This window comes from Chaetodon auriga, chromosome 22 (assembly GCF_051107435.1).
Source record: "Chaetodon auriga isolate fChaAug3 chromosome 22, fChaAug3.hap1, whole genome shotgun sequence".
Taxonomy (NCBI): Eukaryota; Metazoa; Chordata; class Actinopteri; order Chaetodontiformes; family Chaetodontidae; genus Chaetodon; species Chaetodon auriga.
This window is the reverse complement of record NC_135095.1, coordinates 18,969,344-18,994,848: the sequence shown is the minus strand read 5'-3', so window position 1 is coordinate 18,994,848 and position 25,505 is coordinate 18,969,344. Positions and strand designations below refer to the sequence as shown.

The following is a 25,505-nucleotide window of genomic DNA, read 5'->3' as shown; positions in this document are numbered from 1 at the left end:
CTTTCTGAAATCGGCAACGGTGTGAAAAGTCTCCTGAAGCAGATCTGAGGTCACAGGAGCAGATGGAGTCAGCGAGTTATCAGAGGATTCACACCTGAGTGTGTTCAGCAGGTGGAGGTTCCACTGAGATGATGCCGATGATGTTCCACCTCACCGACTCTCCTCTGTGAGTGTGAAGTCAACTTATTTTTGTCAGTGAAAAGCTTTTACTGTGAAGGTGCAGCAGTAGGAAATGGTTGGTTTGCATCACCTTAATCCAGCACCCAGTTCACAATACTGCAAATACAGAAATACTTCATGCTTTGATCAGTGGGCCGCAGGCTCAGGTACCATCGTGACATTAATTTCAACGACAATCATCACGACTATAAAGGCAGTTGAGTATTTTACAGTGTAGTATTAGTACTGTAGTATTATGGCTTCAGTAAATACTTCCTGTGGCTGATAATGAGCACAGTGTGTAAGCAGCAGGTTGAACTAACAGGCTTCCTGTTGGTTAAAGTCCTGCAGCATGCTGGCCTACTTATCCTGCTCATTAATGCTCTGTAAGCCCCTGCTAATGCCTCACACACACACACACACACACACACACACACACACACACAGTAACACACAGCGACAGGCCGGTTTCTGTTCCCTCAGAGGGAAAAAGGCCGAACAATAAACTGAGACTCTGCTGCTGAAAACATGAAAATATGACAGCATGAGGCAGAGAGTCGGGGGCCGGAGCAGACCGCTGGTGAGAGACGCCGACCGTCTGTAGACCGACAGCAGAGAGAGGTGAGTTATTTACATGTATGTGTTCATCTTCATGTCAGTGTTTGACTGTCGGAGAACATCACAACAAACAGGCTTTAACATTCATGGGTTTTATTTAGATCTGAGATCAACTCAGCTTTAAGTTTAAACCTGACCGTACCTTCAGTTTAACCCTAACACTTAACCTTGACTTTAACCCTGAACCTGCGTCTTCTTCTTCTTCTTCTTCTTCTTCTTCTTCTTCTTCTTCTTCTTCTTCTTCTTCTTCTTCTTCTTCTTGTTACCTTTATGCCTGTCAGCCTGCAGGGCAGCGACACTCCTTTCCACTCCTGTGTGTTTGGGTCAGTGTTCTCTGTCCAGGTGTGCTGTAGGGTCCTGCACCAGGTGTTCTTGGGTCGGCCTCTTTTACGTTTGCCGTCTGGTGTCCAGTGAAGGGCAGTGTGCGTGATGTTCTCTTGCTCTGTTCCATGTCCGATCCATCTCCATCGTCTTCTCACTATGATGGCCATGTTGTCATATTTGCACTGGCTGAGTAGGAGTTGATTGGAGATGGAATATTCTCTTTACTTTACGTAGGCTTTGGTGTGGAGGGTCGACAGTTTGTGGAGATCGTCTTCAGTTTTGAACCTGCGGCATCCTAATAAACCTCAAGCAGAGAACACAAACACACATATTATCTGGAGGTTTCCAGGAACCCTCTCAGACTGTGTTCAGGCCTCTCAGACTCTCCTCGACTGTGTAAACCGAGATAACTCACACTGTGTGAACGTGTGCGTAAGTGGAAAAGTTAAATCTCTTTTGCTTTCTGTGCAGAGTATGAAGGAAGTTTGACCCAAAGCAAAGCAACACGGGGGTGGACACAATAACACGAACACCTGACCAACCCGCTCAAACAGCGCTGCTGTTAATCCCACATTAAATCCTGTCGTGTTCAGTTTTGGCTCAGACTCAAACTCAGCTGCTGCTTCTACATTCAAATAGTTCTGTGACTGTGACCACAAAGCATCCAGCCTTTAATCAGCTGTGCTGATACAAACACTGACAGAATCATGATATTCTGTGTGTGTTTCTGGGATTTTCAGCAGTTAGTGTTCATTTGTTTCGACGTGGAAAAAAAAAAAGAAATCTGACTTCACTGCATTTCCAGATGTTGGATTAGTGCAGGTCATCACAAGCAGCAGTCAGCTGGTGTGTCTGTTAAGGTTAATCAGTAAATTTTATTTAAATGACTGAAAATCAAAACTGGAAATTTGCCTCACAAGTCTGTAATAATAATGCTTTGACATTATTAGAATGAGTGGTTTGTTTTACTGGACTCAGCTTCAGGTTGATCACGTCCTCATGAACACGTGGTGACTCATTGTTTCTTTGTTAGCTGCTCTGGGGTCAGTTCTCTCTGACCTCGACGTGTTTCTGATGGAGGCCAACAAACCAGAAGCACAAGCAGCCACTTCTCACTTAACGGTTTGGTTTACTGAATGTCTCTCAGTCTCTCTGGGTTCAGAGTGACGTCTGTCTGAGCAACAGTCCAGAGAGATTCAGTTTACTCTGGAAAAAAGAGGGAAAAACATTTGTGAAACTGTATCGATGAAGAGCATGAACATTTTAGAAATGACTGAAATCATTAATGCACTTTTAGATCAGATCAGATCAAGTAGAAGTGAACAGATGAAGTAATACAGCGTGTATAAAATCTGAAATATGAAGTGATGTGTGCAGTATGTGCAGTACGACGGGCTGAGTTCACATGTTCATCTTGTTGTAGTCTCTTGGGGTGAGGAGGGGGGTGACAATGTCTATGGGAGAGTGGTGGGGGTGTTGGGGGGGGGGGGCACGAGGTGGTAAGAGGTTTTCAGGGATTTATGTCGATTCATAAACTGTTTCAGAAAAACAATCATCACTTTCCTAAAGTATTTCGGTCAGAGGATGTGCTCACCCAGAAAATGTTGAACATCAAGATTCAATCATCCAAACATAAGATGATGACAGATGAAGGAGAAGCCGGTGGAGGCAGATGGCCGCCCACCCTGAGCCTGGTTCTACCTGAGGTTTGTGCCTGTTAGGAGGTTCTTCCTCATCACTGTCGCCAGGTGTTCATGAGGGAACTGTTGGGTCTCTGTAGATAAAGAGTTTGATCAGCACCAGCTCTACATGGAAAGTGTCCTGAGACAACTTCTGCTGTGATTTACATACAAATAAGACTGAACTGCACTGAAAGGCTCAGATTCCAGTAATGAGAAGAGAGTTTCACAGCTTCAGTCAGTGGTGATGAACAGTTACACCATCCGAATATGAATGAGGTAAAGAATTAGAAAACAAGCCGTGTTCAGCTGGCGTGGTGAAACAGAAACAGCCCTGAGCTTTAATTAGTCATGAAGAGAAGCCTGGTTCTAGATTCTAGGATGGAGACAGTCAGAGGACATCAGCAGGTCAGAGGTCAGAGTCACTGTGGGACTGAAGACTCAGAGTGCCGCTCTGCTCCGACTGTCTGCTTCAGTGATGTTCTGACCTTCAGTGTGGTCAGCTGCTGATCGTTCACCTGTTCTTCAGGTGGAGGTGTGAAGGTGAAGGAGGTGGAAGAAGATGTTGAGACCCTGCAGGCTGCTGCTCTGGCAGGTGGCTCTCAGCTCATTTTATCATGCTGTGACAGGTAAGAGGGAGCTCACACTCTTAAATCTACAGGCACAGGTTAGCTGCTGCTAACAGTCTCTACAGCAGCTTCTGCAGCGTCACAGCAACTGTGTTTGGTCCTCAGCCAGCCTGTGTCTGGGGGGGACGGACATCTTCGCCTCAGTCAGAGAGAACAGTCCGATGGGCCAGTTCATCTCTAACCTCACCATCACTGGAGAACCAGGCGCTAGCACCGTCCGGCTGTGTCTGACTGGAGACAACGCCGACTGGTTCTACTTAGAAGGTCGCACCATCCGACTGAACACCTCCGTCTCCAGGGTTCTTGACCGAGAGGTATACCTGGATCTTTACCTTTAAACATGTCTCACCTGGATCTTTACCTTTAAACATGTCTCACCTGGATCTTTACCTTTAAACATGTCTCACCTGGATCCACCCCTGTAGTTTGAACACATCTCACCAGGATAATCTGCAGTAAAGGTTTGACTCAGTGTGTTTGTCTCTCAGGTTCAGGGATCAGTGCTGATAGCAGAGCTGACCTGTTATGAGGATGATGTCATACAGGTAGGTCACCTGTCTAATATTAAAAACAAAAATGTGTTCTGGGCAGTAGATAAGGTGTCTGTTTCCTCAGAGTCAGTACAGGATCCTGGTGGAGATTGTGAACGAAAATGACAACAGACCAAACTTCGTGGAGGAGACGATTCACCCGTTCACCATCAGTGAGGTAAATCATGGAGGATCACTGCTGCTCTTATAGCAGACGTGACAGCGAGTCCCCACAATGTGACTGTGTAAACAGATTTATGTCCCCAGAATGTGAGTAATACATGGGCATGCGCACACACACACACACACACACACACACACACACACACACGCACACACACACACACACACACACACACACACACACACACACACACACACACACGCCCTCATTTTATTGAGTTATTTCCTTTGATTAAATGAAGAAAAACGTAGTAATAAAGAAAACACTGAGCTGGACCTTCTTCAGAGGTCTGCAGACCTTCAGGTCTTCATGCTGAGCGTCGGCTCCTTCCATCAGTGACGCTCTGAACCTGAAGTTTGTTTGTGTGTCTGCAGCTGACGGCAGTGGACACAGTCGTTTTCACCGTGAAGGCAGTCGATGCAGACGGAGACATGATCAGTTACATCATCGATCAGTCATCGGTAAGGTGGAGCACAGACCCGTCTACGTACGTCTGTCCACATCTTCATGAACTCACCTGTCACCTGTTTCCCCTTACCTGTGACCTGTTACCTGCAGCGTGACGCCTGGTTCTTCAGGATTGATCTACCGAACAGTGGAAACATAGTTCTGAACAAACCTCTGGACTATGAGACCAGAACCCGCCTGCAGGTGGTCATCTGGGCCGAGGTAACGCTCAGTCACGTTTTCCTTATTAATTCATGGGGTCAAATGAAAAGAAAAAAAACCTTTTGACATTTGAGTGGTTTTGTAGCTGAAGGCATGAAGGACAATAATACTGAGTCAGCATTCAGACAAACAGTGCACAAGGTGCACAGTGTTACCCTGACCCCAGCCATCACAGTGAAATGACTCACCCCTGACCCTGAATGACTCACCCTGACCCTGGATGACTCACCCTGACTCTGGATGACTCACCCTGACCCTGGATGACTCACCCTGACTCTGGATGACTCACCCTGACCCTGGATGACTCACCCTGACCCTGAATGACTCACCCCTGACCCTGAATGACTCACCCTGACCCTGGATGACTCACCCTGACCCTGAATGACTCACCCTGACCCTGGATGACTCACCCTGACCCTGAATGACTCACCCCTGACCCTGAATGACTCACCCTGACCCTGAATGACTCACCCTGACCCTGAATGACTCACCCTGACCCTGGATGACTCACCCTGACCCTGAATGACTCACCCCTGACCCTGAATGACTCACCCTGACCCTGAATGACTCACCCTGACCCTCGATGACTCACCCTGACCCTGAATGACTCAACCTGACCCTGAATGACTCACCCTGACCCTGAATGACTCACTCTGACCATGGATGACTCACCCTGACCCTGAATGACTCACCCTGACCCTCGATGACTCACCCTGACCCTGGATGACTCACCCTGACCCTGAATGACTCACCCTGACCCTGGATGACTCACCCTGACCCTGAATGACTCACCCTGACCCTGAATGACTCACTCTGACCATGGATGACTCACCCTGACCCTCGATGACTCACCCTGACCCTGAATGACTCACTCTGACCCTGAATGACTCACCCTGACCCTCGATGACTCACCCTGACCCTGGATGACTCACCCTGACCCTCGATGACTCACCCTGACCCTGAATGATTCACTCTGACCCTGGATGACTCACCCTGACCCTGAATGACTCACCCTGACCCTGAATGACTCACCCTGACCCTGAGTCGTCATTCAGTCTGGTGTAAGCATCAGGACGTGTGTTTAACAGAGGAATAACGTCTGGTTTTGTGTGATGATGTGCAACAGGAAAACACTGTGGACAAATTCAACACATCTGCTGTCCTGACGGTGAACGTTGAGGACGGAGACGATCAGTATCCTCACTTCCTGCCCTGCACACCTGTCTCTCCAGGTGTTCCTGTCTGCATGAACCCGACCTACACCGCCAACATCACGCACAAACAGCAGGTGAGCAAACACCACAGGGAAACACGTGTGACGTGTGAATGAATTCAGATTAAAACGTTATCGTGTTATCGGTCATCCTGATAAAAGGATTCAATTCATTCACTTCTGGTCCTTCTGTTGTTTTTTAAAGATCGATGTGTTATTCCTGAATAACAAGCATAATGTGCTCCCGCCTTCATGTGATTGGCTGAATGCTGATCATGTGAGTACATGTGGTAGGTGTGTTGGACCCCTCCCAGCACTCCCCACTTTGGTCACTGTTTAGCAGTCAGACGTGTCCGGTGAAGGTGGTCTGAGTGCTGGTGCAGGATCAGTGGAGGCTCCCGAAGGACACAAAAGAGACTTTTAGTGATAATCATATAATTATATTAATCACTCATAACGATCGCAGCAATCATAGAACAGCTGAAGTGTGGAAACATGATGTGGAACAAAATAACATCCATAATAACAACACACCGACCTCATGTACCTGCAGTCACATGATCAACACTCAGCCAACCACAACAAATGCTGTTCGTGGTTTCAACTCTTTCTTCATGTTGCCTCTTTCAAAATAAGAGCATGTTGTTATTCAAGGTCACTTCTTCCAGGCTCAACAAGTCAAACTGCTTTCAACAAACCAAATGCACCATTTTAGGCTAAGTTAGCTCTACCTGATTAGAAAAGGTACATTGAAGACCAGTGCCCAGGTAAACACAGGCGCCACAGCGAAACAGCAGGTAAAACATGAGCATTCATCCCCTGGAGACGTTAACATCCAGCAGCTGTTGAGATATTTTGGAAGACAGAGAGATTTTGATGCTTTCAGGTAAAATCAGACAGTTAAGATCTCAGGACTGATCTTTGTTGTTGATTTATGTGATTAACGTACATATGGATCTATTTCTTTTCTGTTTATTGTCCTTCATACATGTAAACAGACATGTTTGTTTTCTGTTTCAGAACACTGTCCTGACGTTTTCTCCTGGTCCAATCAGAGCAGAGGATGGAGACAAAGGAATCAACGCTCCTCTGAGCTACAGCATCCTGTCAGGTCGGACGGGACAAATAAAAATAGAGACATAGAGGGGAATAAAATACAAAATCAAATATGTATATACATACATTCTGTGGGGGGGGGGGGGGGCATGAAAAATAATATTGCTAATGGGAAAAATTGCTCATGTGAAGCATGAGTTCAGTGTTTTTGCACATTAGATAAAAAAATATGTAGCACAGTATATAAAAAATATGTAAAAGGATAAACGAGTAATATTAAAGAAAACATGTAATACTGATGTAATGTTGCACAGGACACTGCATGGATGGACGTACAGGCACGACGATGAAACACAAACATGTAGACAAAGGATGTTCATGGTTTGTTTAAATAACGCCTCATCCTGATTTTACAAGAGATTCGGTCTGTGTGTACAGGTGTGTTCAGGTGTGTTCAGGTGTGTTTGTGTGTTAACAGGTGTGTTCAGGTGTGTTTGTGTGTTAACAGGTGGCGATCAGGGCAGATTTGTGATCAACAACATGACCGGTGAGATCCAGTTAACCAGACCGGTGAACAGTCAGCGACTGACCAGGAATTTCACGCTCAGCGTCATGGTACCTCCTCTTTACCGTTTGATTGAGAATAATCACTAACGATCAAAGAGACTCATCTACCTGTTCTTGGATCCACCCCCACCCCCCACCCCCTCCCTGCAGGTGTGTCAGGTGGATGACCGGCTGAAGTACAGCGTAGCATCAGTGCTGATCAGAGTTCTCAGTGAGAACATGTTCCCTCCGACCTTCAACAGAACCGTCTTTAAAGGTTTCATCATCCAGAGCTCCAGCCCTGCCTCCATTGTCTCCACCTATGGGAACCAGGTGTTACAGGTCCAGGTGTCAGACCGCGACTTCTCTGATGTAAGAACACCTGCTGGTCTGTCTGTGTGATGACTTGTATGACACATGGTGAGTCATCACACACATAGAAACCAACAACAGCACAAGCACCAAACTTTTACTTTCAGTGACGCTGAAACAATCAAAAATAGACAGAAGTTCACCAAAGAGGGGTCAGCTGACCACGGCTCACTCGTCATGTCTTCTTCTTGTAGCATAAAAACGGTATACACCAGTTTTTCACAGGGGAAGTGTGAGACGTTATTCCATGTGCAGTTTGCATCGATAACAAAGAGCTGATGTTCGTGCTGGTGCTCCTCAGCTGTCGACGCCGCCTCAGCGCTGCATTTTTCTGCTTTCTGCTCACAAAGCTGTCCAATCACAGGGCCTGAATCCACACATCCAGTACTCCCTCCAGCCTCCATCTGGACTGTACCAAGTCACCCAGGGAGGGGTTTTGATCGCCCGGACGGACCAGCTGCAGGCCTTTGACAGACACATACTTCAGGTGGGTCAAGCTTTAATGCAGTATTATATTACAGTAAGTCAGTATCATTCATGTAGTATTACCTTCGTTACTCTAGAGTACAACGTTGCGATATCGTGAAGACTCTCAGTCACCTGCGTCATGGTTTGATTGAGTCTAAAATCCTCTGATTATGGTTCAATACAATTGCTATATGGATTAGGTAAGTGCAGCTAATCATTTATCATGTTATTATACATGTATTGGTGTGTTGGTTCCATTCAAAAAATACTGCAACACCAACGGAGTCGCACCCCCAACCGGTCACCTGCGGACACTTGGTCAGGACGCCTTGGTGTGACTTTTTAACCCATGGACACCAGGCGGCTGTCTTGTCCTTGAAGGCACCACGACTTTCTCTTTTTGAAATGTCAGAGACAAATATCGTCTCACGTTTAGACATCAGCAGACTGTTGACGTGATGTCTCAGGTCCTCAGGTGTGTTTGGTCTCTCTGAAACACTCAATCAGCAGGAGGATCAGAGTGAAGATTAAAACTAAAAGCTTCACAGTGTGAATCCACTTCAACACCATTAGAACGGAGCCAGGCAGATAAAATATATATAATAAAGAAAATAAATATGTCAGCGTTTCACATCAGTCATGAAACATTTCTCTGACCTGATGAGTGAGTGATCAGTTTGTTAGCAGAGATGAAGAGTCAGAGGTTAACAGGTGATGTGTCTGATGTCACTGACTCTGCAGGTTGTGGCCAGAGATGAAGAATCTGGAGACGAAGTTTCAGCTTCAGTGGACATTGAAGTCCTGCAGAGAGGACAAACAGGTGAGAACACCACCAGGACGGAACCTGGAGTTACGTATGTAACTGTGTACACACACACGAGAACACACACGGTACATGATGTACATGGACCCAGATACACATATGTGAACACACATTAACACACAAGAGAACACACACACACACACACACACACACACACACACACACACACACACACACACACACACACACTTGAAGCTGTGTGACGACAGAAACAACAGAGCAGCATTGACTTCCTGTGGAGGAGCAGTGGGCTGTAAACTGGGGGGGGGGGGGTGTAATACATGAGGGGGTGTATTACATGAGGGGGGGTGTATCAAACTGATCAGCAGTCAGTTTCCTAACGAGCTAACAGCAGTTATCTCCTCCTGCAGCAGCTCGTCAGGACGTATGTCTGACGTCTCCTCTCATTCACAAAGAAAACAAATTCACTAACTCATTCATTTCTGAAGTGTCGTCTTTCATGACTTCAAGGTGCGTTCATGGACGTTCGTCGCGTCTGTGTGCTCACATGTGACTGAGTTTTGACTCCCAGACGAAGTGTGATCTTCATGTTTTTCTGCTAAATAAAGTCGATTAACGGCTGCTGTCAGACATCAGGGAGGAGCTCGAATGAAACTACAGGAGGACCTTTCTGAACCAGAAAAACAACAGAAAAGCAAACTGGACCGCTGGCGGTGGGAAAGGAGTCAACCACCTGTGCTCAGTGGTTTTAGTGGCCTTTAAAGAAACACGTACATATTTTTGTCTGTTTGTGTTTCCAGTACCTCGTGGTGCGTTCACTGAGCAGCAGTTGTTTGGAGACGTGGATGGCAGACTGGCAGGAGGAATCGCAGCAATGATCATGCTGTTGTTTCTCTCGTCTGTTCTGTTTCTGCTGCTTCGAACCATGAGGAGGCGACAGCGGCACAGAGACGCTGACGAACATGCAGCTGTGGACCTCGGAAAACATCCCAACGTGGTATGAACTGAATCGATCAATACAGCTGACAAGATGTTTGGATCGTTAAGACATCGCAAAGATTTGCCTTCAAAACAGCAGTTTTCTCCTTAAACCTCCGTAAAGCATCTGTAATGTACATTTTTCTGAAGTGCGTGTATGGATAGAGACGAGAAAACAGTGTGTTGGGTGTCTCTGATAGTGACGACCCTTCAGAGAATTATCAGCTGAATACAACCCCGTTTCCTACAAATGACATTCATTTACAACTAACTCACATTCATAATCAAACATAATCACTGCCTGGATTAAGAACAAGTGAAACATACATCTACGTGCCACGCTGGAGTACCGGGGGATGGTCGGGGTGGATGGCAGACAAACTGACAGGGGTCACTTCCAGACCAAGGAGCAACGTCTGGGGCTGAAAAATGAAGCAGAAATGGCAAAAACTAGAATCCCTCAAACAGCCAGATGAGGATGATCCCCATAGACCTCTATGTTAAAATGTACAGCAGAAATAAACGTGTTTTACAGCCTGGCAGGAAAATAACAGTTTGGGTCTCTGTAGCTTATTGAATAAAGGGGTGAATGTTAGTCACTCGTTTAAATGACATTAAGGCTCAAAGTTATTCAGAGTTATGGGCACGGCAGGTGACATCATGGAGACGATGTCCATGTTTGACAAAGGCCCTGATTGCTGCTGATTTCTTATGTATTCATATAAACCGTGATCTTTCCGTGGCATTAAACGGGTGCTTCCAGTGCCTGAACACAACCAAACCGTTAGGTCGACCTCAGTGTTCTCACAGAGTCGCTTACGAGCCATTGAAAGTACCTGCTGAGCAGCAGACAGCAGACAGACACAGTTTGAGAGCAGCTAGGGAAAACAGTGCAGCGTTTAAAAGCCTGTTAGCTCCTCGATGGAGGCCAAAAACAAGGCTGAACCAGAGTGAATGTCGGACTGTCGTTCATCAGGTGACACGAACGCGGCTCCACGTGAACGATCACGCTTCTCTGTCACGGCTGGAACAGTTTGATGACGGGCTCAGCATCATGATCACTGAGGTGATGGTTGGGTCATTGTAGGTTTAGATGAGCTCAGATGTCGAAGGGTTCGTTCGGGGTCGGGTGAAGTCTACAGAAATGTGAGCTGGTTTTCAAATGATGTTCAAGCTCCTGATTCTCTGCAGTCTTTCTGTTCTCTTTCTGTAGAGTTTACTGTGGTTTCGAACGGTGAGTTCAAAGCTGCCCTTCAGTCCTGTGATGTTGTGATAGTCAGTGTGGACTTCCTGTGATGTGCTTCTGTTTATAGCCTACTTCAGTGGAGTGGAAGTCTGTCCTCGGTGTGCTGAATGTTCGTGCCCCGTGTTCACGTACAGCTAGTACATGTGAGGAACACGTCTGTGACACTCCTGACTCATAAGTGATTTAAATAAAGCACGAAAACAAGCAGAGAATGAGCTGCTCTGCACTCACACATCCAGAATTAAACACTATGAAAAGGAACACAGCTGCACATAACACACTAACTGGGAGTTAATGTGAAAAACTGGTTAAAAGTAGCATCATCAAGCAAATCTGCACAGATCTGAACTATCGTTAAAGAGAGTTTAAGGTAATAACAGACAGAAGTAGACAAACCACAGCTGCTGTGAAGAACTCTGTGTGCTCTGGAGGTCTGTTGGATCAGACACACCGGGCTTCAGGTACAGGTGTTGAGTGCAGTCATGGAGGCTGATGTCCAGTGGGAAAGGTTTGGAAAACGGTTCTTTAGACTCCACCAGTTCGTCCAACCAAGGGGATGTTTGTGATGTTTAAAGTTCCTGGTCAACAGGCCGATTGTGAAATTACATTTTAAATTAAAAAAAGGTCCAGATCAACATTAAGACCATCTGACTTTCCTGAACAAACGTTAAGATGATCAAATTTCAGTGAATTAAAATCAGATTTTTTTTTAATAAAAATGGAAAATCAGAAAAATGAACTGATGGTCGTCTGTTTGACATTTCTCCATTGTTCCATGCTCTCTTACAGCTTCTGTTCTTACCTGCTGGTGACTAGTTCAGGTTTTAAAGCTTTGATCAGTTAAAGTGAAACAGTTTGAAGTCAAGTGTTTCAAAGTGATGAACATGGTGATCGGCTGCTGCAGCTCTGCTGAAGCGTGATAAGTCCAGCTGAGCTGATGTCTCAGTTACAAACTAAGCTGCTTTCAGGGCTGCTGATCTTACCTGCTGCACCAGGTGGTTTGTTACCTAGAACCACCTGAGAAGTCGTGCTTGAAAACGGGCTGGAAAAGAGCAGGAGCTTTTCAAAAACACAGGATAAAAATACTCTGCAGGTGATTGGATGAACCGTCTGTCACAGGATAGCTTCAACCAATCAGATCAACAAACCGCACGCCTCTGTAGGAGAGTCCTGATATGACTAATGCTATCGCGGCGCCCACGCTGCGTCTCTCGCCGTCCTCGTGCCTGAACCACGCCCATCGCCGCCAGTCGTTCCTCACAGGACGCTGATTGGTCCCAATGAGTGTGGTTAGAAATGAAGGTCCATAAAGATGGATTCTTACGGTCTGAGCTGTTCTGTGGGATGTGATGAAAGAGAGCAAACAAACTGAACCTGAACTCGAACCCTCTCTGTCTGACAGGCCAGCTGCAGCCGACCGGTCTTCTCCATGGAGGAGTCTCTGTACAACAGCAGAGCTTTCAGGCATGAATACGAATCCTCCTCACAGTCAGAAAGTTTCCATGGCAGACAGGGAGTCTACACCAGGAGACACTCTCTGCTTCCTCCTCCTTCGTCATCATCGAACATCATCATCAGTGATCCTGGAGGAAGGTCCAGACTTCACTCTGATCTGTTTGCTGTGGTGGAAAAAGCAGAGTGTCGACCTGAGACTGCCGAGACCCTCAGATTGTCTGATGTTAGAGAGGGGTTAGCCACAGGTGCGTCCGCAGGTGTTCGCGACGATGACATCACAGCGGTGAACACAGAGACTCTTCGGAGAGACGATGACGTGAAAGCAAACCAATCAGATGAGACGTAACAGGAGTCAGAGGACCCGTTCAGGTAGACGGTACCTGAAGACGAGTCCAGCTCAGAGGAAACCTCTCTGCAGCGGCCAATCACAGATCAGAAAAAATCAATCTGACCTCTCTGCAGCAGCCAATCACAGATCAGAAAAAATCAATCTGACCTCTCTGCAGCAGCCAATCACAGATCAGAAAAAATCAATCTGACCTCTCTGAGTTACTTCACTCAACAGTTTTCTTGTTCAGGACCAGTTTGAATAATGTAAAAACACTTTTTTAGATTAAAGCGTTGAACTTTAATGAGTCTTCACAGGAGCCGCCTCTCTGAGCTCCAGCTCAGCTCAAACCGTCTCAGCTGGGTTCAGGTCAGGTGACTGTGAAGGCCAGGTCATGTGATGCTGCACTCCACAGGCTGGCCCGTGGCTGCAGGACGTTGTGGTGGCCATGCTGGTTCACTGTGCTCCTCCTCCTGCTGCCTCATGGTGGAACAACACCGCAGATACCATCCATTTACCCTCTGTGTCTCACAAAGACTCAACAGCTGGAACCAAACACCCCAGATGTGGACTCATCAGAGCAGAGTCCCGGTCTGTTCTGGTCTTCTTGTATGTTCTTCTCGTATGTCTCCTCCATCAGTGGATGTCCACATGTGTCTGCTGCTCGAACTCTGTGCAGCTTTAATCTGAGCTGCTGTGGTGACGTTCTCCTCTGCAGCGGAGGGAGAGCATGTTAGAAATATGGTCCATTAAAACAAAAAACTTACCTGCACCACGAGTGAAGTTTATTATTAAAGGTGTTGTTTTCCCAAAATATTTCTCCACCTGTTCTCTCGTGTCCACGCCAGAGTCAGAGTCCCACACATGAAAGTGGAGGAATCCAAGCTGGTTTCTGGAGGGGCAGCAGGGGGCCGAACCAAGTGTGGCAGATGTAGGGGGGATTTTCTTTGGTCAAAAAAGGACAAATTGTTCCTGCATTGTTCAGCACATTCATGTCGCCCTTTGATTCGACAGTGTTTAATTAATTGTTTTTAAATGGAATGTTCTGGCATCATGTGGCTCAAATTTAAGTCCTCTCATAGGACAAAATGTTTTTACGAGCTGTAGCCCCCCCTGCTGGACGGAGTGGACATAACTGTCACATTTTGAAAATAAAAAGGTCCAATTCAGCTTTCTGTGGTTTTAGTCTACATTTAATGAAACTACAAACCTGAACAATGATGTCCCCAACAAACAGAGAACCTTTGATCAAATATTGCTCACCTGAACACACACCTGAACACACACCTGAACAGGTGTTTATGTGTTTACATTCCAACCTCCATCTCTGTCTGTGGAGCACTGTCCTTGTCTGTCACCACCACCCTGACTGTCCCCTCCCTCAGTTCACAGAGTGTTATAACAGGCAGGACATGTCGTCCACACCGTGTCTAAAGATGGTGTCTGCCTCTCGTCTCTGCTCGCTTTGCTGCTGTTCCACCTTCTCCAGCTGAGATGGCCCCGATTCAGAGCACAGCTTACTGAAAACCAGTAACCAGTTTATCCTGAGTGACTTCTTCTGTGGTGAAACTTTGGACTTCATGTTCTGAGACATGGCAGCAGAAAATAGATGTGTTCAGACAGACAGACAGGTGAGCAGACAGGTGAGCAGACAGACAGGTGAGCAGACAGACAGGTGAGCAGACAGGTGAACAGACAGACAGGTGAGCAGACAGACACGTGAGCAGACAGGTGAGCAGACGGACAGGTGAGCAGACAGACAGGTGAGCAGACAGGTGAACAGACAGACAGGAGAGCAGACAGGTGAACAGACAGACAGGTGAGCAGACAGACAGGTGAGCAGACAGGTGAGCAGACGGACAGGTGAGCAGACAGGTGAACAGACAGACAGACAGACAGGTGAACAGGTGGGTGGGTTTATCACGCCTCTGTTGTTCCACCATCACCGTCTATCAGGACACTTTCATGTGACTTTTGTTTTAAAACAGATGCTCAGATGTGAAAACTAAAAACAGTTTTTCTTTGTTTGTGGACAAACTTCCTGTCTTCATTCTTCTTTGTTGTCCTGTTGTCATCTGCTCCTCATCCTCTGTGTGACAGGGCTGAGGATTACAAACCCTTTATGAGATTCCTCCTTTCAGTCCCACATGAGAAGCTTCAGATCAATGAATGTTGTCGAGTTTTATCTTTCAGCTTCTTCTCAGAATCAAACTTTCTGCTTTTCAAACACCTCGACATGTTTTTTCTGATTTGAGGACGTGGCAGGACGAAGCTGGGACTTTTCTCCTCGCTGACTCTATCCTGCCGCTGCCATTGGTTCACGCCTAATCGTCAGCCAATGAGAAGCGAGCATGACGACGCAGTCCTCTGACGTCATTAAGAGGACACGCGTCCTTGCTGAAGTGGACCAATCGGATCAGGAGAAGTGTTCCGGTTGTGAGCAGATTGGCTACGGCAGGACGGGAACTGTGATGCGGGTCTAGAGTGCGTGATGGTCGGCAGAGAGGAGAGGCGCTGATCGGAGGACAGACGAGCGCGAGACCAGGTGAAGCGTCCAGGTGCACGAGCTACATAAGGGCAGGTAAGACTGAAGATTCGCCATCTGTGGCGGGATACAGAACCAATTATGAACGTGCTTTATCTTTCCCTCCTGCAGACCTCAGTCAGAGCTCATGAGGATGATGATGAAGATGATGATGATGTTTTTAGCGAGTTGGTCAGAATTACGTCACATTTACTCAAATTAATGTGACACTTGGCAAAAAGAAAACGAGCAGATATTAAAGTCCTCGTTCAAACACAGCAGTACAGCCAGCAGTACTCAGAGTACTCACATCAGTGTCCTCAGCTGGAGTACTTATACTGTAAAAAATACTCAGTTACAGCTAAAAGTCCTGCAATGAAAAGCTGGCAGAAGTAAAAATGCAAGTATTAATATGTGTACATGTGGTGTATTAATATGTAAACTCTACTGTAAAGTTGGAGCTGAGTTTAAATACTTTGTGTACCACTGAGTATTTCAATCTTTGATGATCTTTTATTTCATTGTGAAGACAAACAGCAGCTGCAGGACATGTAAACACTGAGGAAAGTAGTCAGATACTGACCTACAAACACCTGGAATCTGTGCAGTACTTGGGTAAAAGTACTTAGTTACTTTCCAGCAGTGTTTAATGGTGAATGAGGGGCTTCGGTCTGTGTTTGTGTTCAGTTCAGTGTCACGTTAAACACAGAGCAGCTTTAAAAGCAGGAATCCTTCAGAGTAATGAGTCCATCCGTCTCTGTCTCCGGTGCAGATCAGACCCGTGGACGTTAACGTGTCTCTGTGTCTCCGTCAGGATGATCCGTCCTCTGCTGATGTGTTTCGTCCTCTGCGTCGTCTACGGCAGCAGTAAACCGACGGAGAAGAAGAGTCGAGTTCATGATGAAGAACCCCTCAGCCACCTCGAACACGACGACAACAAAAATTACGAGTACGACCACGAAGCTTTTCTGGGTCAAGATGAGGCCAAAACCTTCGATCACCTCCCACCAGAGGAGAGCAAGCGGAGGCTCGGGTGAGTTCAGAGCAAAGAGGTGGAACGATCCTCGTAAAGAACCGTCGCAGCGTCAGTGCAAACGTCTCCTAACTCCACCTGCGTCATCGTGTGTAGCAGCTGTGCACCTGTGCTGCAGGTGTGTCTCTCTGTAAACGCGTTCAGGTGTGACAAGCCGGAGGTTTTATTTCCTGGTTCCAGTGGAAACATCCGCAACTAGTTCAACAAGCGGCTGTCTTTTTTTTTTTTTTGTTAGTTTACACAGAACGTCAGGTTTATTTAGGTTTGTTGAAATGATTCGGTTGGTTTGTTTGTTGAGCTCTGACCCTCCTGCCTGCTGAAACATTAACGAGTTCACTGAAACCCCCTTTTCACTCATCACTGTCCCTCTGAGCTGCTCAGTCATGAACAAACCAGCCGTGTCTCTGTGTCTCTGCAGCATCATCGTGGACAGAATCGACAGCAACAAAGACGGTTTTGTCTCTGAGGACGAGCTCAAGGTTTGGATCAAAGACGCTCAGAAGAAGCACATTTACAACAGCGTGGAGCATCAGTGGAAGGACTTCGACGTCAACGGCGACGGCGTGATCAGCTGGGAGGAGTACAGGAACGTCACGTACGGGAGCTACCTGGGTAACGCAGGAAGCACAGTCTGTAACGAGACACCGCCAACGGTCTCCTCTTAACGTCCACGTCCAACAGGAGACGCTCTGATTACAGTGATTCTCTGATCGATAACCCGATTTATTGTCTTTTCCAGAGAGTCCGCAGATGGACTCAGGGTTTAACTACAGTCACATGATGTCGAGGGACGAGAGACGGTTCAGAGTGGCAGACAGAAATGGAGACCTGATCGCAGACAAAGAAGAGTTCACAGCTTTTCTTCATCCTGAAGATCACGAGCACATGAAGGACATCGTGGTGCAGGTGAGTGTGATGTCACCACATGATGTCATCCACGTCACGTGAGGTCACTGATGTCACGTCTTTGCTCGCTGTCACAGGAAACAATAGAAGACATCGACAAGAACGGGGACGGCTTCATCGACCTGCAGGAGTACATCGGTAAGAAGTACTGCACACGTGTACTCAGGTACTACTGTCCTCTTTATGTGAAATCAGGTTTAAAAAGGTGAGTTTGGAGGTACAGACAGATGTTACACGTGTGCTCGGAGAGACAGGGAGAAGAGTCAGGAGCAGGTAGGAGTTAGGAGTCTGGCTATGGAGAGTCTGTGAGGAGGAGGAGGAGGAGGAGGAGGAGGAGGTCACAGAAGTGTGTACATAGAACATGTAATGTAATCTGAGTACTTGCTCTTCCTGTTGGTAAGTATTATTAAGTGCAGGTGTGTTTAGAAAGATCTCGCAGTGTGAATATTCGATCTTCGTCTGCTCTGTAGGTGACATGTACACCTCAGAGGACGCTGAAGAGCCGGAGTGGGTGTCCACTGAGCGTCAGCAGTTTTCTGAGTTCAGAGACAAAAACAAGGACGGAAAGATGGACAAAGAGGAAACTCTGGACTGGATCCTTCCGTCAGATTACGACCACGCCGAGGCCGAAGCCAAACATCTTCTGCACGAGTCCGACGCCAACCAGGTGTTTACCTTAACATCGCTGTTTGACCTCGACCTGCTGAGTCTGTGCCTGCTCACCTGTGTAACACCTGGTTTTTTTCTGTCTTGTTCAGGATGGAAAACTCACCAAAAAGGAAATCCTCGACAAATACGACATGTTCGTCGGAAGTCAGGTGACAGACTTCGGTGAAGCTTTACTACGACATGATGAATTTTAGAGAGCTTGTAGATTTCTAGATAAAAACATGATTTGACTCGTTTTTGAAAAATTATTTATTTGGTCAACCCACAGAAAAGTTTTTGACTTGATTATGTGCAGACGATGATCAGTGAAAACACCTTTGAATCAGGTTTTTTCTTTCTTTTCCACCTGTTCAGTTTGTTCTTCCTCCTCTCTCTGGCTGATGAGACAAAACATGGATTGAGGTGTTTTCATGGTTCTGACCTCTCCCCTCTTTGTGCCTCGTAGTTTTTATCTGAAAACTTTCTGTTTGTCGTTTCTGTTTGTGATGTCATCGAGTGATTTCTGAACTCAGAACGTGGATTTAATGATGGAACAAAGTCGAAGGAGCTGGAGATGAGCGCTGTTGAAATAATTCTTACTTTTTCTATCACTGTGGAAATAATCGACACCAGTTTGTGTGGAACATGAAGACGGACGTCCGTCATTCGTGTGGACTCCATGCTGGACTTTGACTTTTCATATTCTGTCAATAAAGATAGAAAACACTGGGTTTGTTGGTTTTGGGTGAACTGAACCTTTAAGACGACACTGTTGGCCTCATAGAGCCTCATTATTACACAGAAACAAACTATAATTTTTTATTAGATTGTTTTTGTTGCCTTTAATCTAAACATGTTCTACAGTCAAACGAATATCAAGGTTTTTGTATTTACATGTTTTTCATAAATCATCAGCGTCGTTCACACGTTTCCTCTGAGTCTGCAGAGAACATGTTCTCAAACTCTGGCCTGTAAAAGTCCATTTAGAAAGTCGATTCAGCGTCCGTCTGCGGCCAGACGTTAAGAAGCTGTGGACACTGAAGACGTCTCTGTCTTTGAAGAAACCTCCGATGATTCATCCATTTTCTTTCCAAAGACCGTCTCCATGATGCAGGCGTTAAACTGAAGAGACAGACAGCAATAATCAGGGCTTATTATGACCTGTTTGACCAGGAACCGCAGGAGAAAACGCACAAACAGCCTCAGAAACAACCACACATCACTAAACATGTTCAAAATTACAAGTTTCATTCAGGTGTGCTCTGTGATTCATGGCACTACACGCAGTCCGAGGCAGTCTGGTCATGATCAGCGTTTAGCTGAGGGGTAATGAGACTGAAACAGACTGCAGATCTGCTGGTGAGCAGAGCTTTCAGGTGTGAGAGAGACATCCTGAGGCCTCTGTGGAGGACTTTGGAAATCAAAGTGAAGACACTTTCCTTCTGGCTGCTGTTCGTATAGCACACAGTGATGAGGACATGAGACACGAAGCACAAAGACTGACTGCATCCAGGTGTTTTAAGGTGGAGCAGCACGAGAAAGAAGAAGACCTCCACAGGCCACAACAGATGGATGACTACGCTCATTTTCTTCAAGGCACAAACATTATTCTAAAGGAAACAAGTTCATCTTTAGTTGATGTGTCAGTTGCTGAGCGCACACAGACACAAAGCACTGACTGTAGATCCAATCATCTTACACTCTGAACTGCCCTCTGCTCCTGCTCACCTAACATTAGCATTAGCACAGCTAACCGTTGACTCCAGGGCTGATTTGCTTCAACTCTTCACTGTCTGGGTTTGAGAGAAGCTGAGACGCTGATAACAGACACCCACGTGTGACACCAGCATCGCCTCCACACCCTCCTCATCCTCCGCTAACCCTGCATTCCTCATCTCTTGAAGACTTCAGTGTTTCTCTGTTTCTTCTGTTCACCTGTTAGTTTTACAGTCAACTCTGCTCACCTGTCTGTTGTCACCTGTTAAGGTAAGGGTTAGCCCTGCTCACCTGTGGGTTTTCTGCTCACCTGTTTGTTCATGAAAGCATAGATGAGTGGGTTGTAGACACACGAGCTCTTGGAGAAAAACGCTGGGATGGTGACGAGTCGGTAATCTTTGTTTTCGTCTGATGAGTAGGCGAAGTAAAGAGCTGCGAGAGCATACGGACCGTAGCAGGTGATGAAGGATCCCACCATGACAATGATCATCCTCGATACTTCCTTCTCCGCCTTCTGGGTGGAGGCCGACTCCGTCTGCTGGGCTGCTACCTGAACGCAAAACACAGGAACGAGTCAGAGGACTTTGAGCGCTGACCTCGAGCCGGGACCTCAAACCAGGACGCCAGGTTTCAGACTCACGGCTCTCAGAGCGCCCAGCAGCTGAGAGTAGGAGAAGATGATGATGCTGAGCGGAGCGATGAAGCAGGTCACCATCAGGAAATTCGTGTAGCTGCTGCAGTTAAATTCCTCATTGTGAGTGTACCAGTCAGGCCCACAGGAGCAGCCCAGACCCTCAGGGATGTACCTGAAAACGAACACCGCACATTAACTCAGTCCGATGAGCTCCTGCACGCGGCCGTGGGCAGGATTAAAAACACTGTGCATCACCCACTATGACATGAGACGCATTCATCGAGTTTGAATCATCCGTTTGAACACTTTCACCTTCAGCGGTCTTATCTTTAACACACTGCTTGGCTCCTGTGTCGAAGCGTCTGTCAGGTGAGGAAGCTTCCAGAAAGTTACCCTGTGAGTTCTGTGGGAATTATCACTGACTGTATAAAACATGGACGCAGTCTCTGAAGAGCTGTGGTGAAGCTCAGAGACAGCAGCTCCATCCTGACTCTGCCAAACATGAGGTGAGCTGAGGCGGGCCAAAGGAGCCCGGCAGCTGTCACTCAATCAAATGAGTCAATGCAATTTAAATGAGTGAGTTAGATTAAAATCCCTGTACACTTTTCAAGAGCTGTCGAGACCAAAACTGTTTTTTGCTGGGCCAGGATCTTGTTTGTGGACTTCAGCTCTGCCTGTAGGACCACCGTCCTGCCTCCGCTGGCTCTCCCAGCTCAGTTCACCTGACTCCACCTGCAGGTGGAGCTGTGGAAACACGTCTCTGACTCCCGGACCATTGGCAGCAGATACTGGATGCTCATTTGCTCATTCTTTGGGTAATATTTCTTTTTTAAATTGGATTTTCAAATCAAATCAAAGAGACCTACATGTATCTAGACTGGAGGCTCGTCAAATGATTTCCTGCTCCCTGTTGTATTTTTATTTCTTGTATTTAAAATACAAAAACACTGTGCTTTATTTCGATAGATTGCGTGGTTGCTACATTTGGTACTTTTAGATTTTGCCTACATTACCTACCTGCTCCAGCCAAAGAAAGGTGGGATGGCACAGCCGATCCCCATGAACCAGGTGAAGGCAACGGCAGCCAGAGCGTGGTTACTGCCGAACTTAAAGGCTCCAAAGGGTTTACAGATGACCAGGTATCTCTCAAAAGACAGCACAGCCAAAGACCAGGATGTCACAAGTCCTGCAGACGACACGAGGGATTAACACATGACAATAAGAAACGTCAAAGTCAGCAGTTTTACTGAAGATCATCTGCAGATCATAAAATGAGCTTGCTTCATTTTCTGCGCTGCTGAGATCAAAGATAAAACCCAGCTGATTTTGTGTACCTGCTGCAGGTCTGTGGTAACCTCATCTGTTGTCTCTAACACCTGCTAAGATGAGATAAAACAGCTGATACCTGCAATAGATCCCATGGCAGACTCCAAGGCACACATGGTGTGACCCAGGAAGAAGTAACCCTTCAAGGTGGAGACAAACACCTGACTGACGGAGAAGACGACGAAGATGAATCCTGCGAAGGAGATGTTGACCAGGATGTAGTTGAGCGGGACGCGCAGCTTCTTGTACTTGAGCGTCACCAGGAGAACAGTAAAGTTTAAAGGTGTTCCCACTAAAAAGACCAAGCCCATGAAGGCAGTCTGCAGGTGAAAGGCCCACTGAGGGGCCAGGTAGTACTGAGGCCCCTCGAAGGGACTGACTTTAGAAATGTTCTCGTACAGGTGGAAATGTTTCCCCATCGTGACCCTGAGCTGTTCACCACAGCTGATGACCCCAGCCTCTTTATATACAACTCATAAACCACTTACACTGAAGATTTACTCTGAAGAGCTGCTTTGGTTTTTCTAAAGTCACATTTTGGGATTAAGATGGTCACATTTACCTTCTGTCTGAAGATGTTTTCTACACGACACCTTAATCTGCTTACACAGTTCACAGCGACGACAGGCTCATATCAACCAGAGCGTGTACGACATTCATGTTCTTTAGATATAAAGAAGGAGGTCACAGGTTTTAGAGATGGATTTTTAAGAAAATAAATGTCGTAATTTGGTCCAGTAGGTAGAAAAACATCAGACCGTGTTGACTGAAACTGGGAAAGTGAAAAAAGTAAAACTAAGACTAAAACAATTCAACTCAATGAAACACTATTACAGTATTACAGTATCAGAAGACAAACACACACGAACAAACATCATGAAACTGTGAATGAAATCAATACAATAACATTAGAAATGAATAAAATGGTTGGTGTATGAAATGAATGTGCGTCAATGAGAAAACCACCATGCAAGACAAATACTTTTATTTAAAGTTAGTTTGGTTAATTGTCCTTTTGTTCTTCATCACATGCATCATCATTCAGGTTGGACAGCAGAGATGGACACAGCGCTCAGTGTTTGAAGGACGAGTGTCACGAACACTTCACTGTGCCTTCAACGTTCAATCATTTGATCAGAGAAGCAGCTCAATCAATGAAGGAACGTTTGCTTTTTTCTTTCTTACACTGTGGAAATAAAGTGTACTTTAATCTTGACGTTAGGTTAATGAAGAAGTTCTTTTGTGAACACAGTTTGAAAAACACTCAATAACAAATGTTTTTTAGTTGACTGAACTTCTGGTTGAACGAGTCACGCAGTCAGTGAATACCTCCGACGAAAACAATCCTCAGATTAGAGTTAAACCATTCATAATCACTGCAGAGTTAAACTATTAAACCATTAACCTTTTAACAAACTCATGACTAACCTGCCAGTCGTTCAGGTGTTAAACAGTTTAACCTTTAAACAACTGAATGAAAGGTTTGGAAACATTTAATGAAGTGGTTCATTAAAAGATAATCAGCCATTTATTCTTTAATTACACATATTAACCTTAACACGGACCCACAGAGGGACAGATTAGTAAATCAGTGTTAATATGCATGTTTTAAGGACCAGAAATCAACTCTGATCAACTTAGAAATTAACAGTTAATCCAGTTCGAACATGTCAAGTCGTTTTATTTAAGTAGCTCAATATCCCAGTTTGAGTGCTTTTTAATCTGAATCCAGACCAAATCCCACATCCTCCGTCCTTAGACTCAGAGAGCACAGACTGTGAAGTTATATAAAGCTAAAACCTTTTGATGACATACTGTATATGACTTTAACTTAATTTAACTTTATTTTAACTTTGAAAAGCAGCTCATCCACCTCAGCATGTTTGGAGCTGTGATGACTCTTGAGCCCTTTTCATTGCTGCGAGCTCGTCCTCACAGACTTTCAAACTTTAAATTTAGACAGAAAATTTGCTTTGAGAGCAGCATGTGGTCTGCAGATAGAAAACCTTTTATTTTTCAATCTGTGTGACTTCTAATCCGGATGTTTGAGATTTACCTGAGCAAGCCGTCCTCCTCAATCCTCCAAATCCTCAAAACATCGTGACAAAATCAGATTAGAGACAAAAAGACTCTCACAACTCCCACTAAACTGGTCTGAACTGGTCTGAAATGAGGAAGGGTTAATCTGAGGATGAAGATAAAGACGTAAATCTCTGCCTCTTTCTTAAAAACCCTCCACTCGTCCATCGCTTCATTGTTTCATTGGCTCCTGATCTTCAGAGGACAGAATCCAGAGGAAAGAGTCAAATCAACAAATACAAAGGTGTGTTTCTTAACTAATTTCCAGATATTGTGTTAATTTAACTTTGTTCATATTTCTGTTGTATGAATATTGAATATTTCTACTGATGTTAAATCTTCAGACGAGCTTTACTTCATTGTTTGGTGGAAATGTTGTCAGTGTGATCAATGACAAGGCAGTGACGCCGTTTTAAAGCAGCTGCATGAAGTTTTGATATAAAAGCAATAATAAGTGATCCCCATGAATTTATCTTCAGAGCTGGGGCTGTATCATAACCAGGCTGTGAGCGTGATGGAGCATGGGTATGATACGACCTCAGTTTGGAGGTGATTCACTGCGGCCTGAAACACAGCTGACCTGAACTCACCACACTGAGCATAAACTATAGTAGTCACTTATATGACTGCTGATTGCAACGGGTCTTCAAATTCTCTTGTCTTTGAGGTTAAATGTCAGTTTTTATATTCTTATATGACACCGTGCAACTCTTTAGATTTAGTATTTTCCTTTGTTTTCTTTTTTTGTGCTTGTTGTGTTGTTTCAGGCAGAGCTACAGACACCTGAAGGTTTACAGGTACAGGACCAGCATGCACCTGTCAGATCAGAGGCAGAGCCAGAGGACGTCTGTCTGTTTACCGACGTGAAATAAACCACAAGAGAACATAAAAACTGTACAGACAAGAAACGGCTTTTCATTTAAACTTTGTCTCTTGGTTGATTTTCATATAAAATACGACAAGATTTTATTTTAATATTGTCATCATTACAAACTGTCATGACACTGATTGCCAGGTGTATCAATAAAAAAAATCTACTTTTAATCTGCTGAAATGCACAGAAGAGTGCATTTCACAGGTCATACTAATGGTTAAACTGAGATGCAGTCAGTTTTTTGTAGTTTCTATTATTGTTTATACAAATTAAATGTAGATCTTCAGTCTTGTTAACTGTTCCCATATTTGTCCATAAACATGGTCAGATTAAATTTAGGACATTTCTAGTGAAGTTATGTGTAAATTTGTCCATAAACAGAGATAAACTTCATTTTTCTTTGAATGGTGTTCTGGATATTCTTCCACAGACTGATGTGTCTTTGTCCATAAACTCGGTCAGATACAATTTAAAGATGTTTCTCACAGAGTTCTGTGTCACATTCTATGAACATGGTCACATAAATT

General features: G+C 45.4%; 3 protein-coding genes across 5 annotated transcripts; 2 read left to right on the top strand and 1 right to left on the bottom strand.

The window, feature by feature from the left end:
- Positions 1-615: 615 nt before the first annotated feature.
- Positions 616-15,025, top strand: cdhr5-rs (cadherin-related family member 5, related sequence). Of its 2 annotated transcripts, XM_076722018.1 has the most exons (16): positions 616-780; positions 3,310-3,409; positions 3,515-3,723; positions 3,898-3,954; positions 4,025-4,117; positions 4,498-4,584; positions 4,682-4,792; positions 5,919-6,080; positions 7,026-7,116; positions 7,570-7,676; positions 7,779-7,979; positions 8,344-8,466; positions 9,189-9,267; positions 10,032-10,228; positions 11,423-11,443; positions 12,858-15,025. In XM_076722018.1, the coding sequence occupies exons 2-16, from the start codon at positions 3,343-3,345 to the stop codon at positions 13,254-13,256; spliced, it is 2,004 nt and encodes a 667-aa protein (XP_076578133.1). In that variant the 5' UTR covers positions 616-780; positions 3,310-3,342; the 3' UTR covers positions 13,257-15,025. The 2 variants fall into 2 exon arrangements, with proteins under 2 accessions (XP_076578133.1, XP_076578134.1); XM_076722019.1 differs by lacking the exon at positions 11,423-11,443.
- Positions 15,026-15,667: 642 nt separating this feature from the next.
- calua (calumenin a) lies at positions 15,668-19,080 on the top strand. 2 transcript variants are annotated; one of them, XM_076722022.1, is made up of 7 exons: positions 15,668-15,819; positions 16,577-16,795; positions 17,214-17,407; positions 17,535-17,701; positions 17,779-17,839; positions 18,172-18,368; positions 18,460-19,080. In XM_076722022.1, the coding sequence occupies exons 2-7, from the start codon at positions 16,578-16,580 to the stop codon at positions 18,562-18,564; spliced, it is 942 nt and encodes a 313-aa protein (XP_076578137.1). In that variant the 5' UTR covers positions 15,668-15,819; position 16,577; the 3' UTR covers positions 18,565-19,080. The 2 variants fall into 2 exon arrangements, with proteins under 2 accessions (XP_076578137.1, XP_076578138.1); XM_076722023.1 differs by having other exon boundaries at positions 15,692-15,819; positions 16,535-16,795.
- Positions 19,081-19,190: 110 nt separating this feature from the next.
- opn1sw1 (opsin 1 (cone pigments), short-wave-sensitive 1) lies at positions 19,191-22,444 on the bottom strand. The gene is made up of 5 exons (XM_076722020.1): positions 22,105-22,444; positions 21,717-21,885; positions 20,706-20,871; positions 20,376-20,615; positions 19,191-19,471 (listed from the first exon to the last, which is right to left on the bottom strand). The coding sequence occupies exons 1-5, from the start codon at positions 22,442-22,444 to the stop codon at positions 19,370-19,372; spliced, it is 1,017 nt and encodes a 338-aa protein (XP_076578135.1). The 3' UTR covers positions 19,191-19,369.
- Positions 22,445-25,505: the final 3,061 nt, after the last annotated feature.

Coding starts and splice junctions, on each gene's coding strand:
- opn1sw1 (XM_076722020.1), bottom strand. CDS start 22,444: ATGGGGAAACATTTCCACCTGTACGAGAACATTTCTAAAGTCAGTCCC. Junction 21,886..22,104: donor TGCCATGGGATCTATTGCAG/GTATCAGCTGTT, acceptor TGTCGTCTGCAG/GACTTGTGACATCCTGGTCT. Junction 20,872..21,716: donor CCTTTCTTTGGCTGGAGCAG/GTAGGTAATGTA, acceptor GTTCGTTTTCAG/GTACATCCCTGAGGGTCTGG.
- calua (XM_076722022.1), top strand. CDS start 16,578: ATGATCCGTCCTCTGCTGATGTGTTTCGTCCTCTGCGTCGTCTACGGC. Junction 17,408..17,534: donor CACGTACGGGAGCTACCTGG/GTAACGCAGGAA, acceptor TGTCTTTTCCAG/AGAGTCCGCAGATGGACTCA. Junction 17,702..17,778: donor TGAAGGACATCGTGGTGCAG/GTGAGTGTGATG, acceptor TCGCTGTCACAG/GAAACAATAGAAGACATCGA.
- cdhr5-rs (XM_076722018.1), top strand. CDS start 3,343: ATGTTGAGACCCTGCAGGCTGCTGCTCTGGCAGGTGGCTCTCAGCTCA. Junction 4,585..4,681: donor ACATCATCGATCAGTCATCG/GTAAGGTGGAGC, acceptor TGTTACCTGCAG/CGTGACGCCTGGTTCTTCAG. Junction 7,980..8,343: donor CAGACCGCGACTTCTCTGAT/GTAAGAACACCT, acceptor GTCCAATCACAG/GGCCTGAATCCACACATCCA.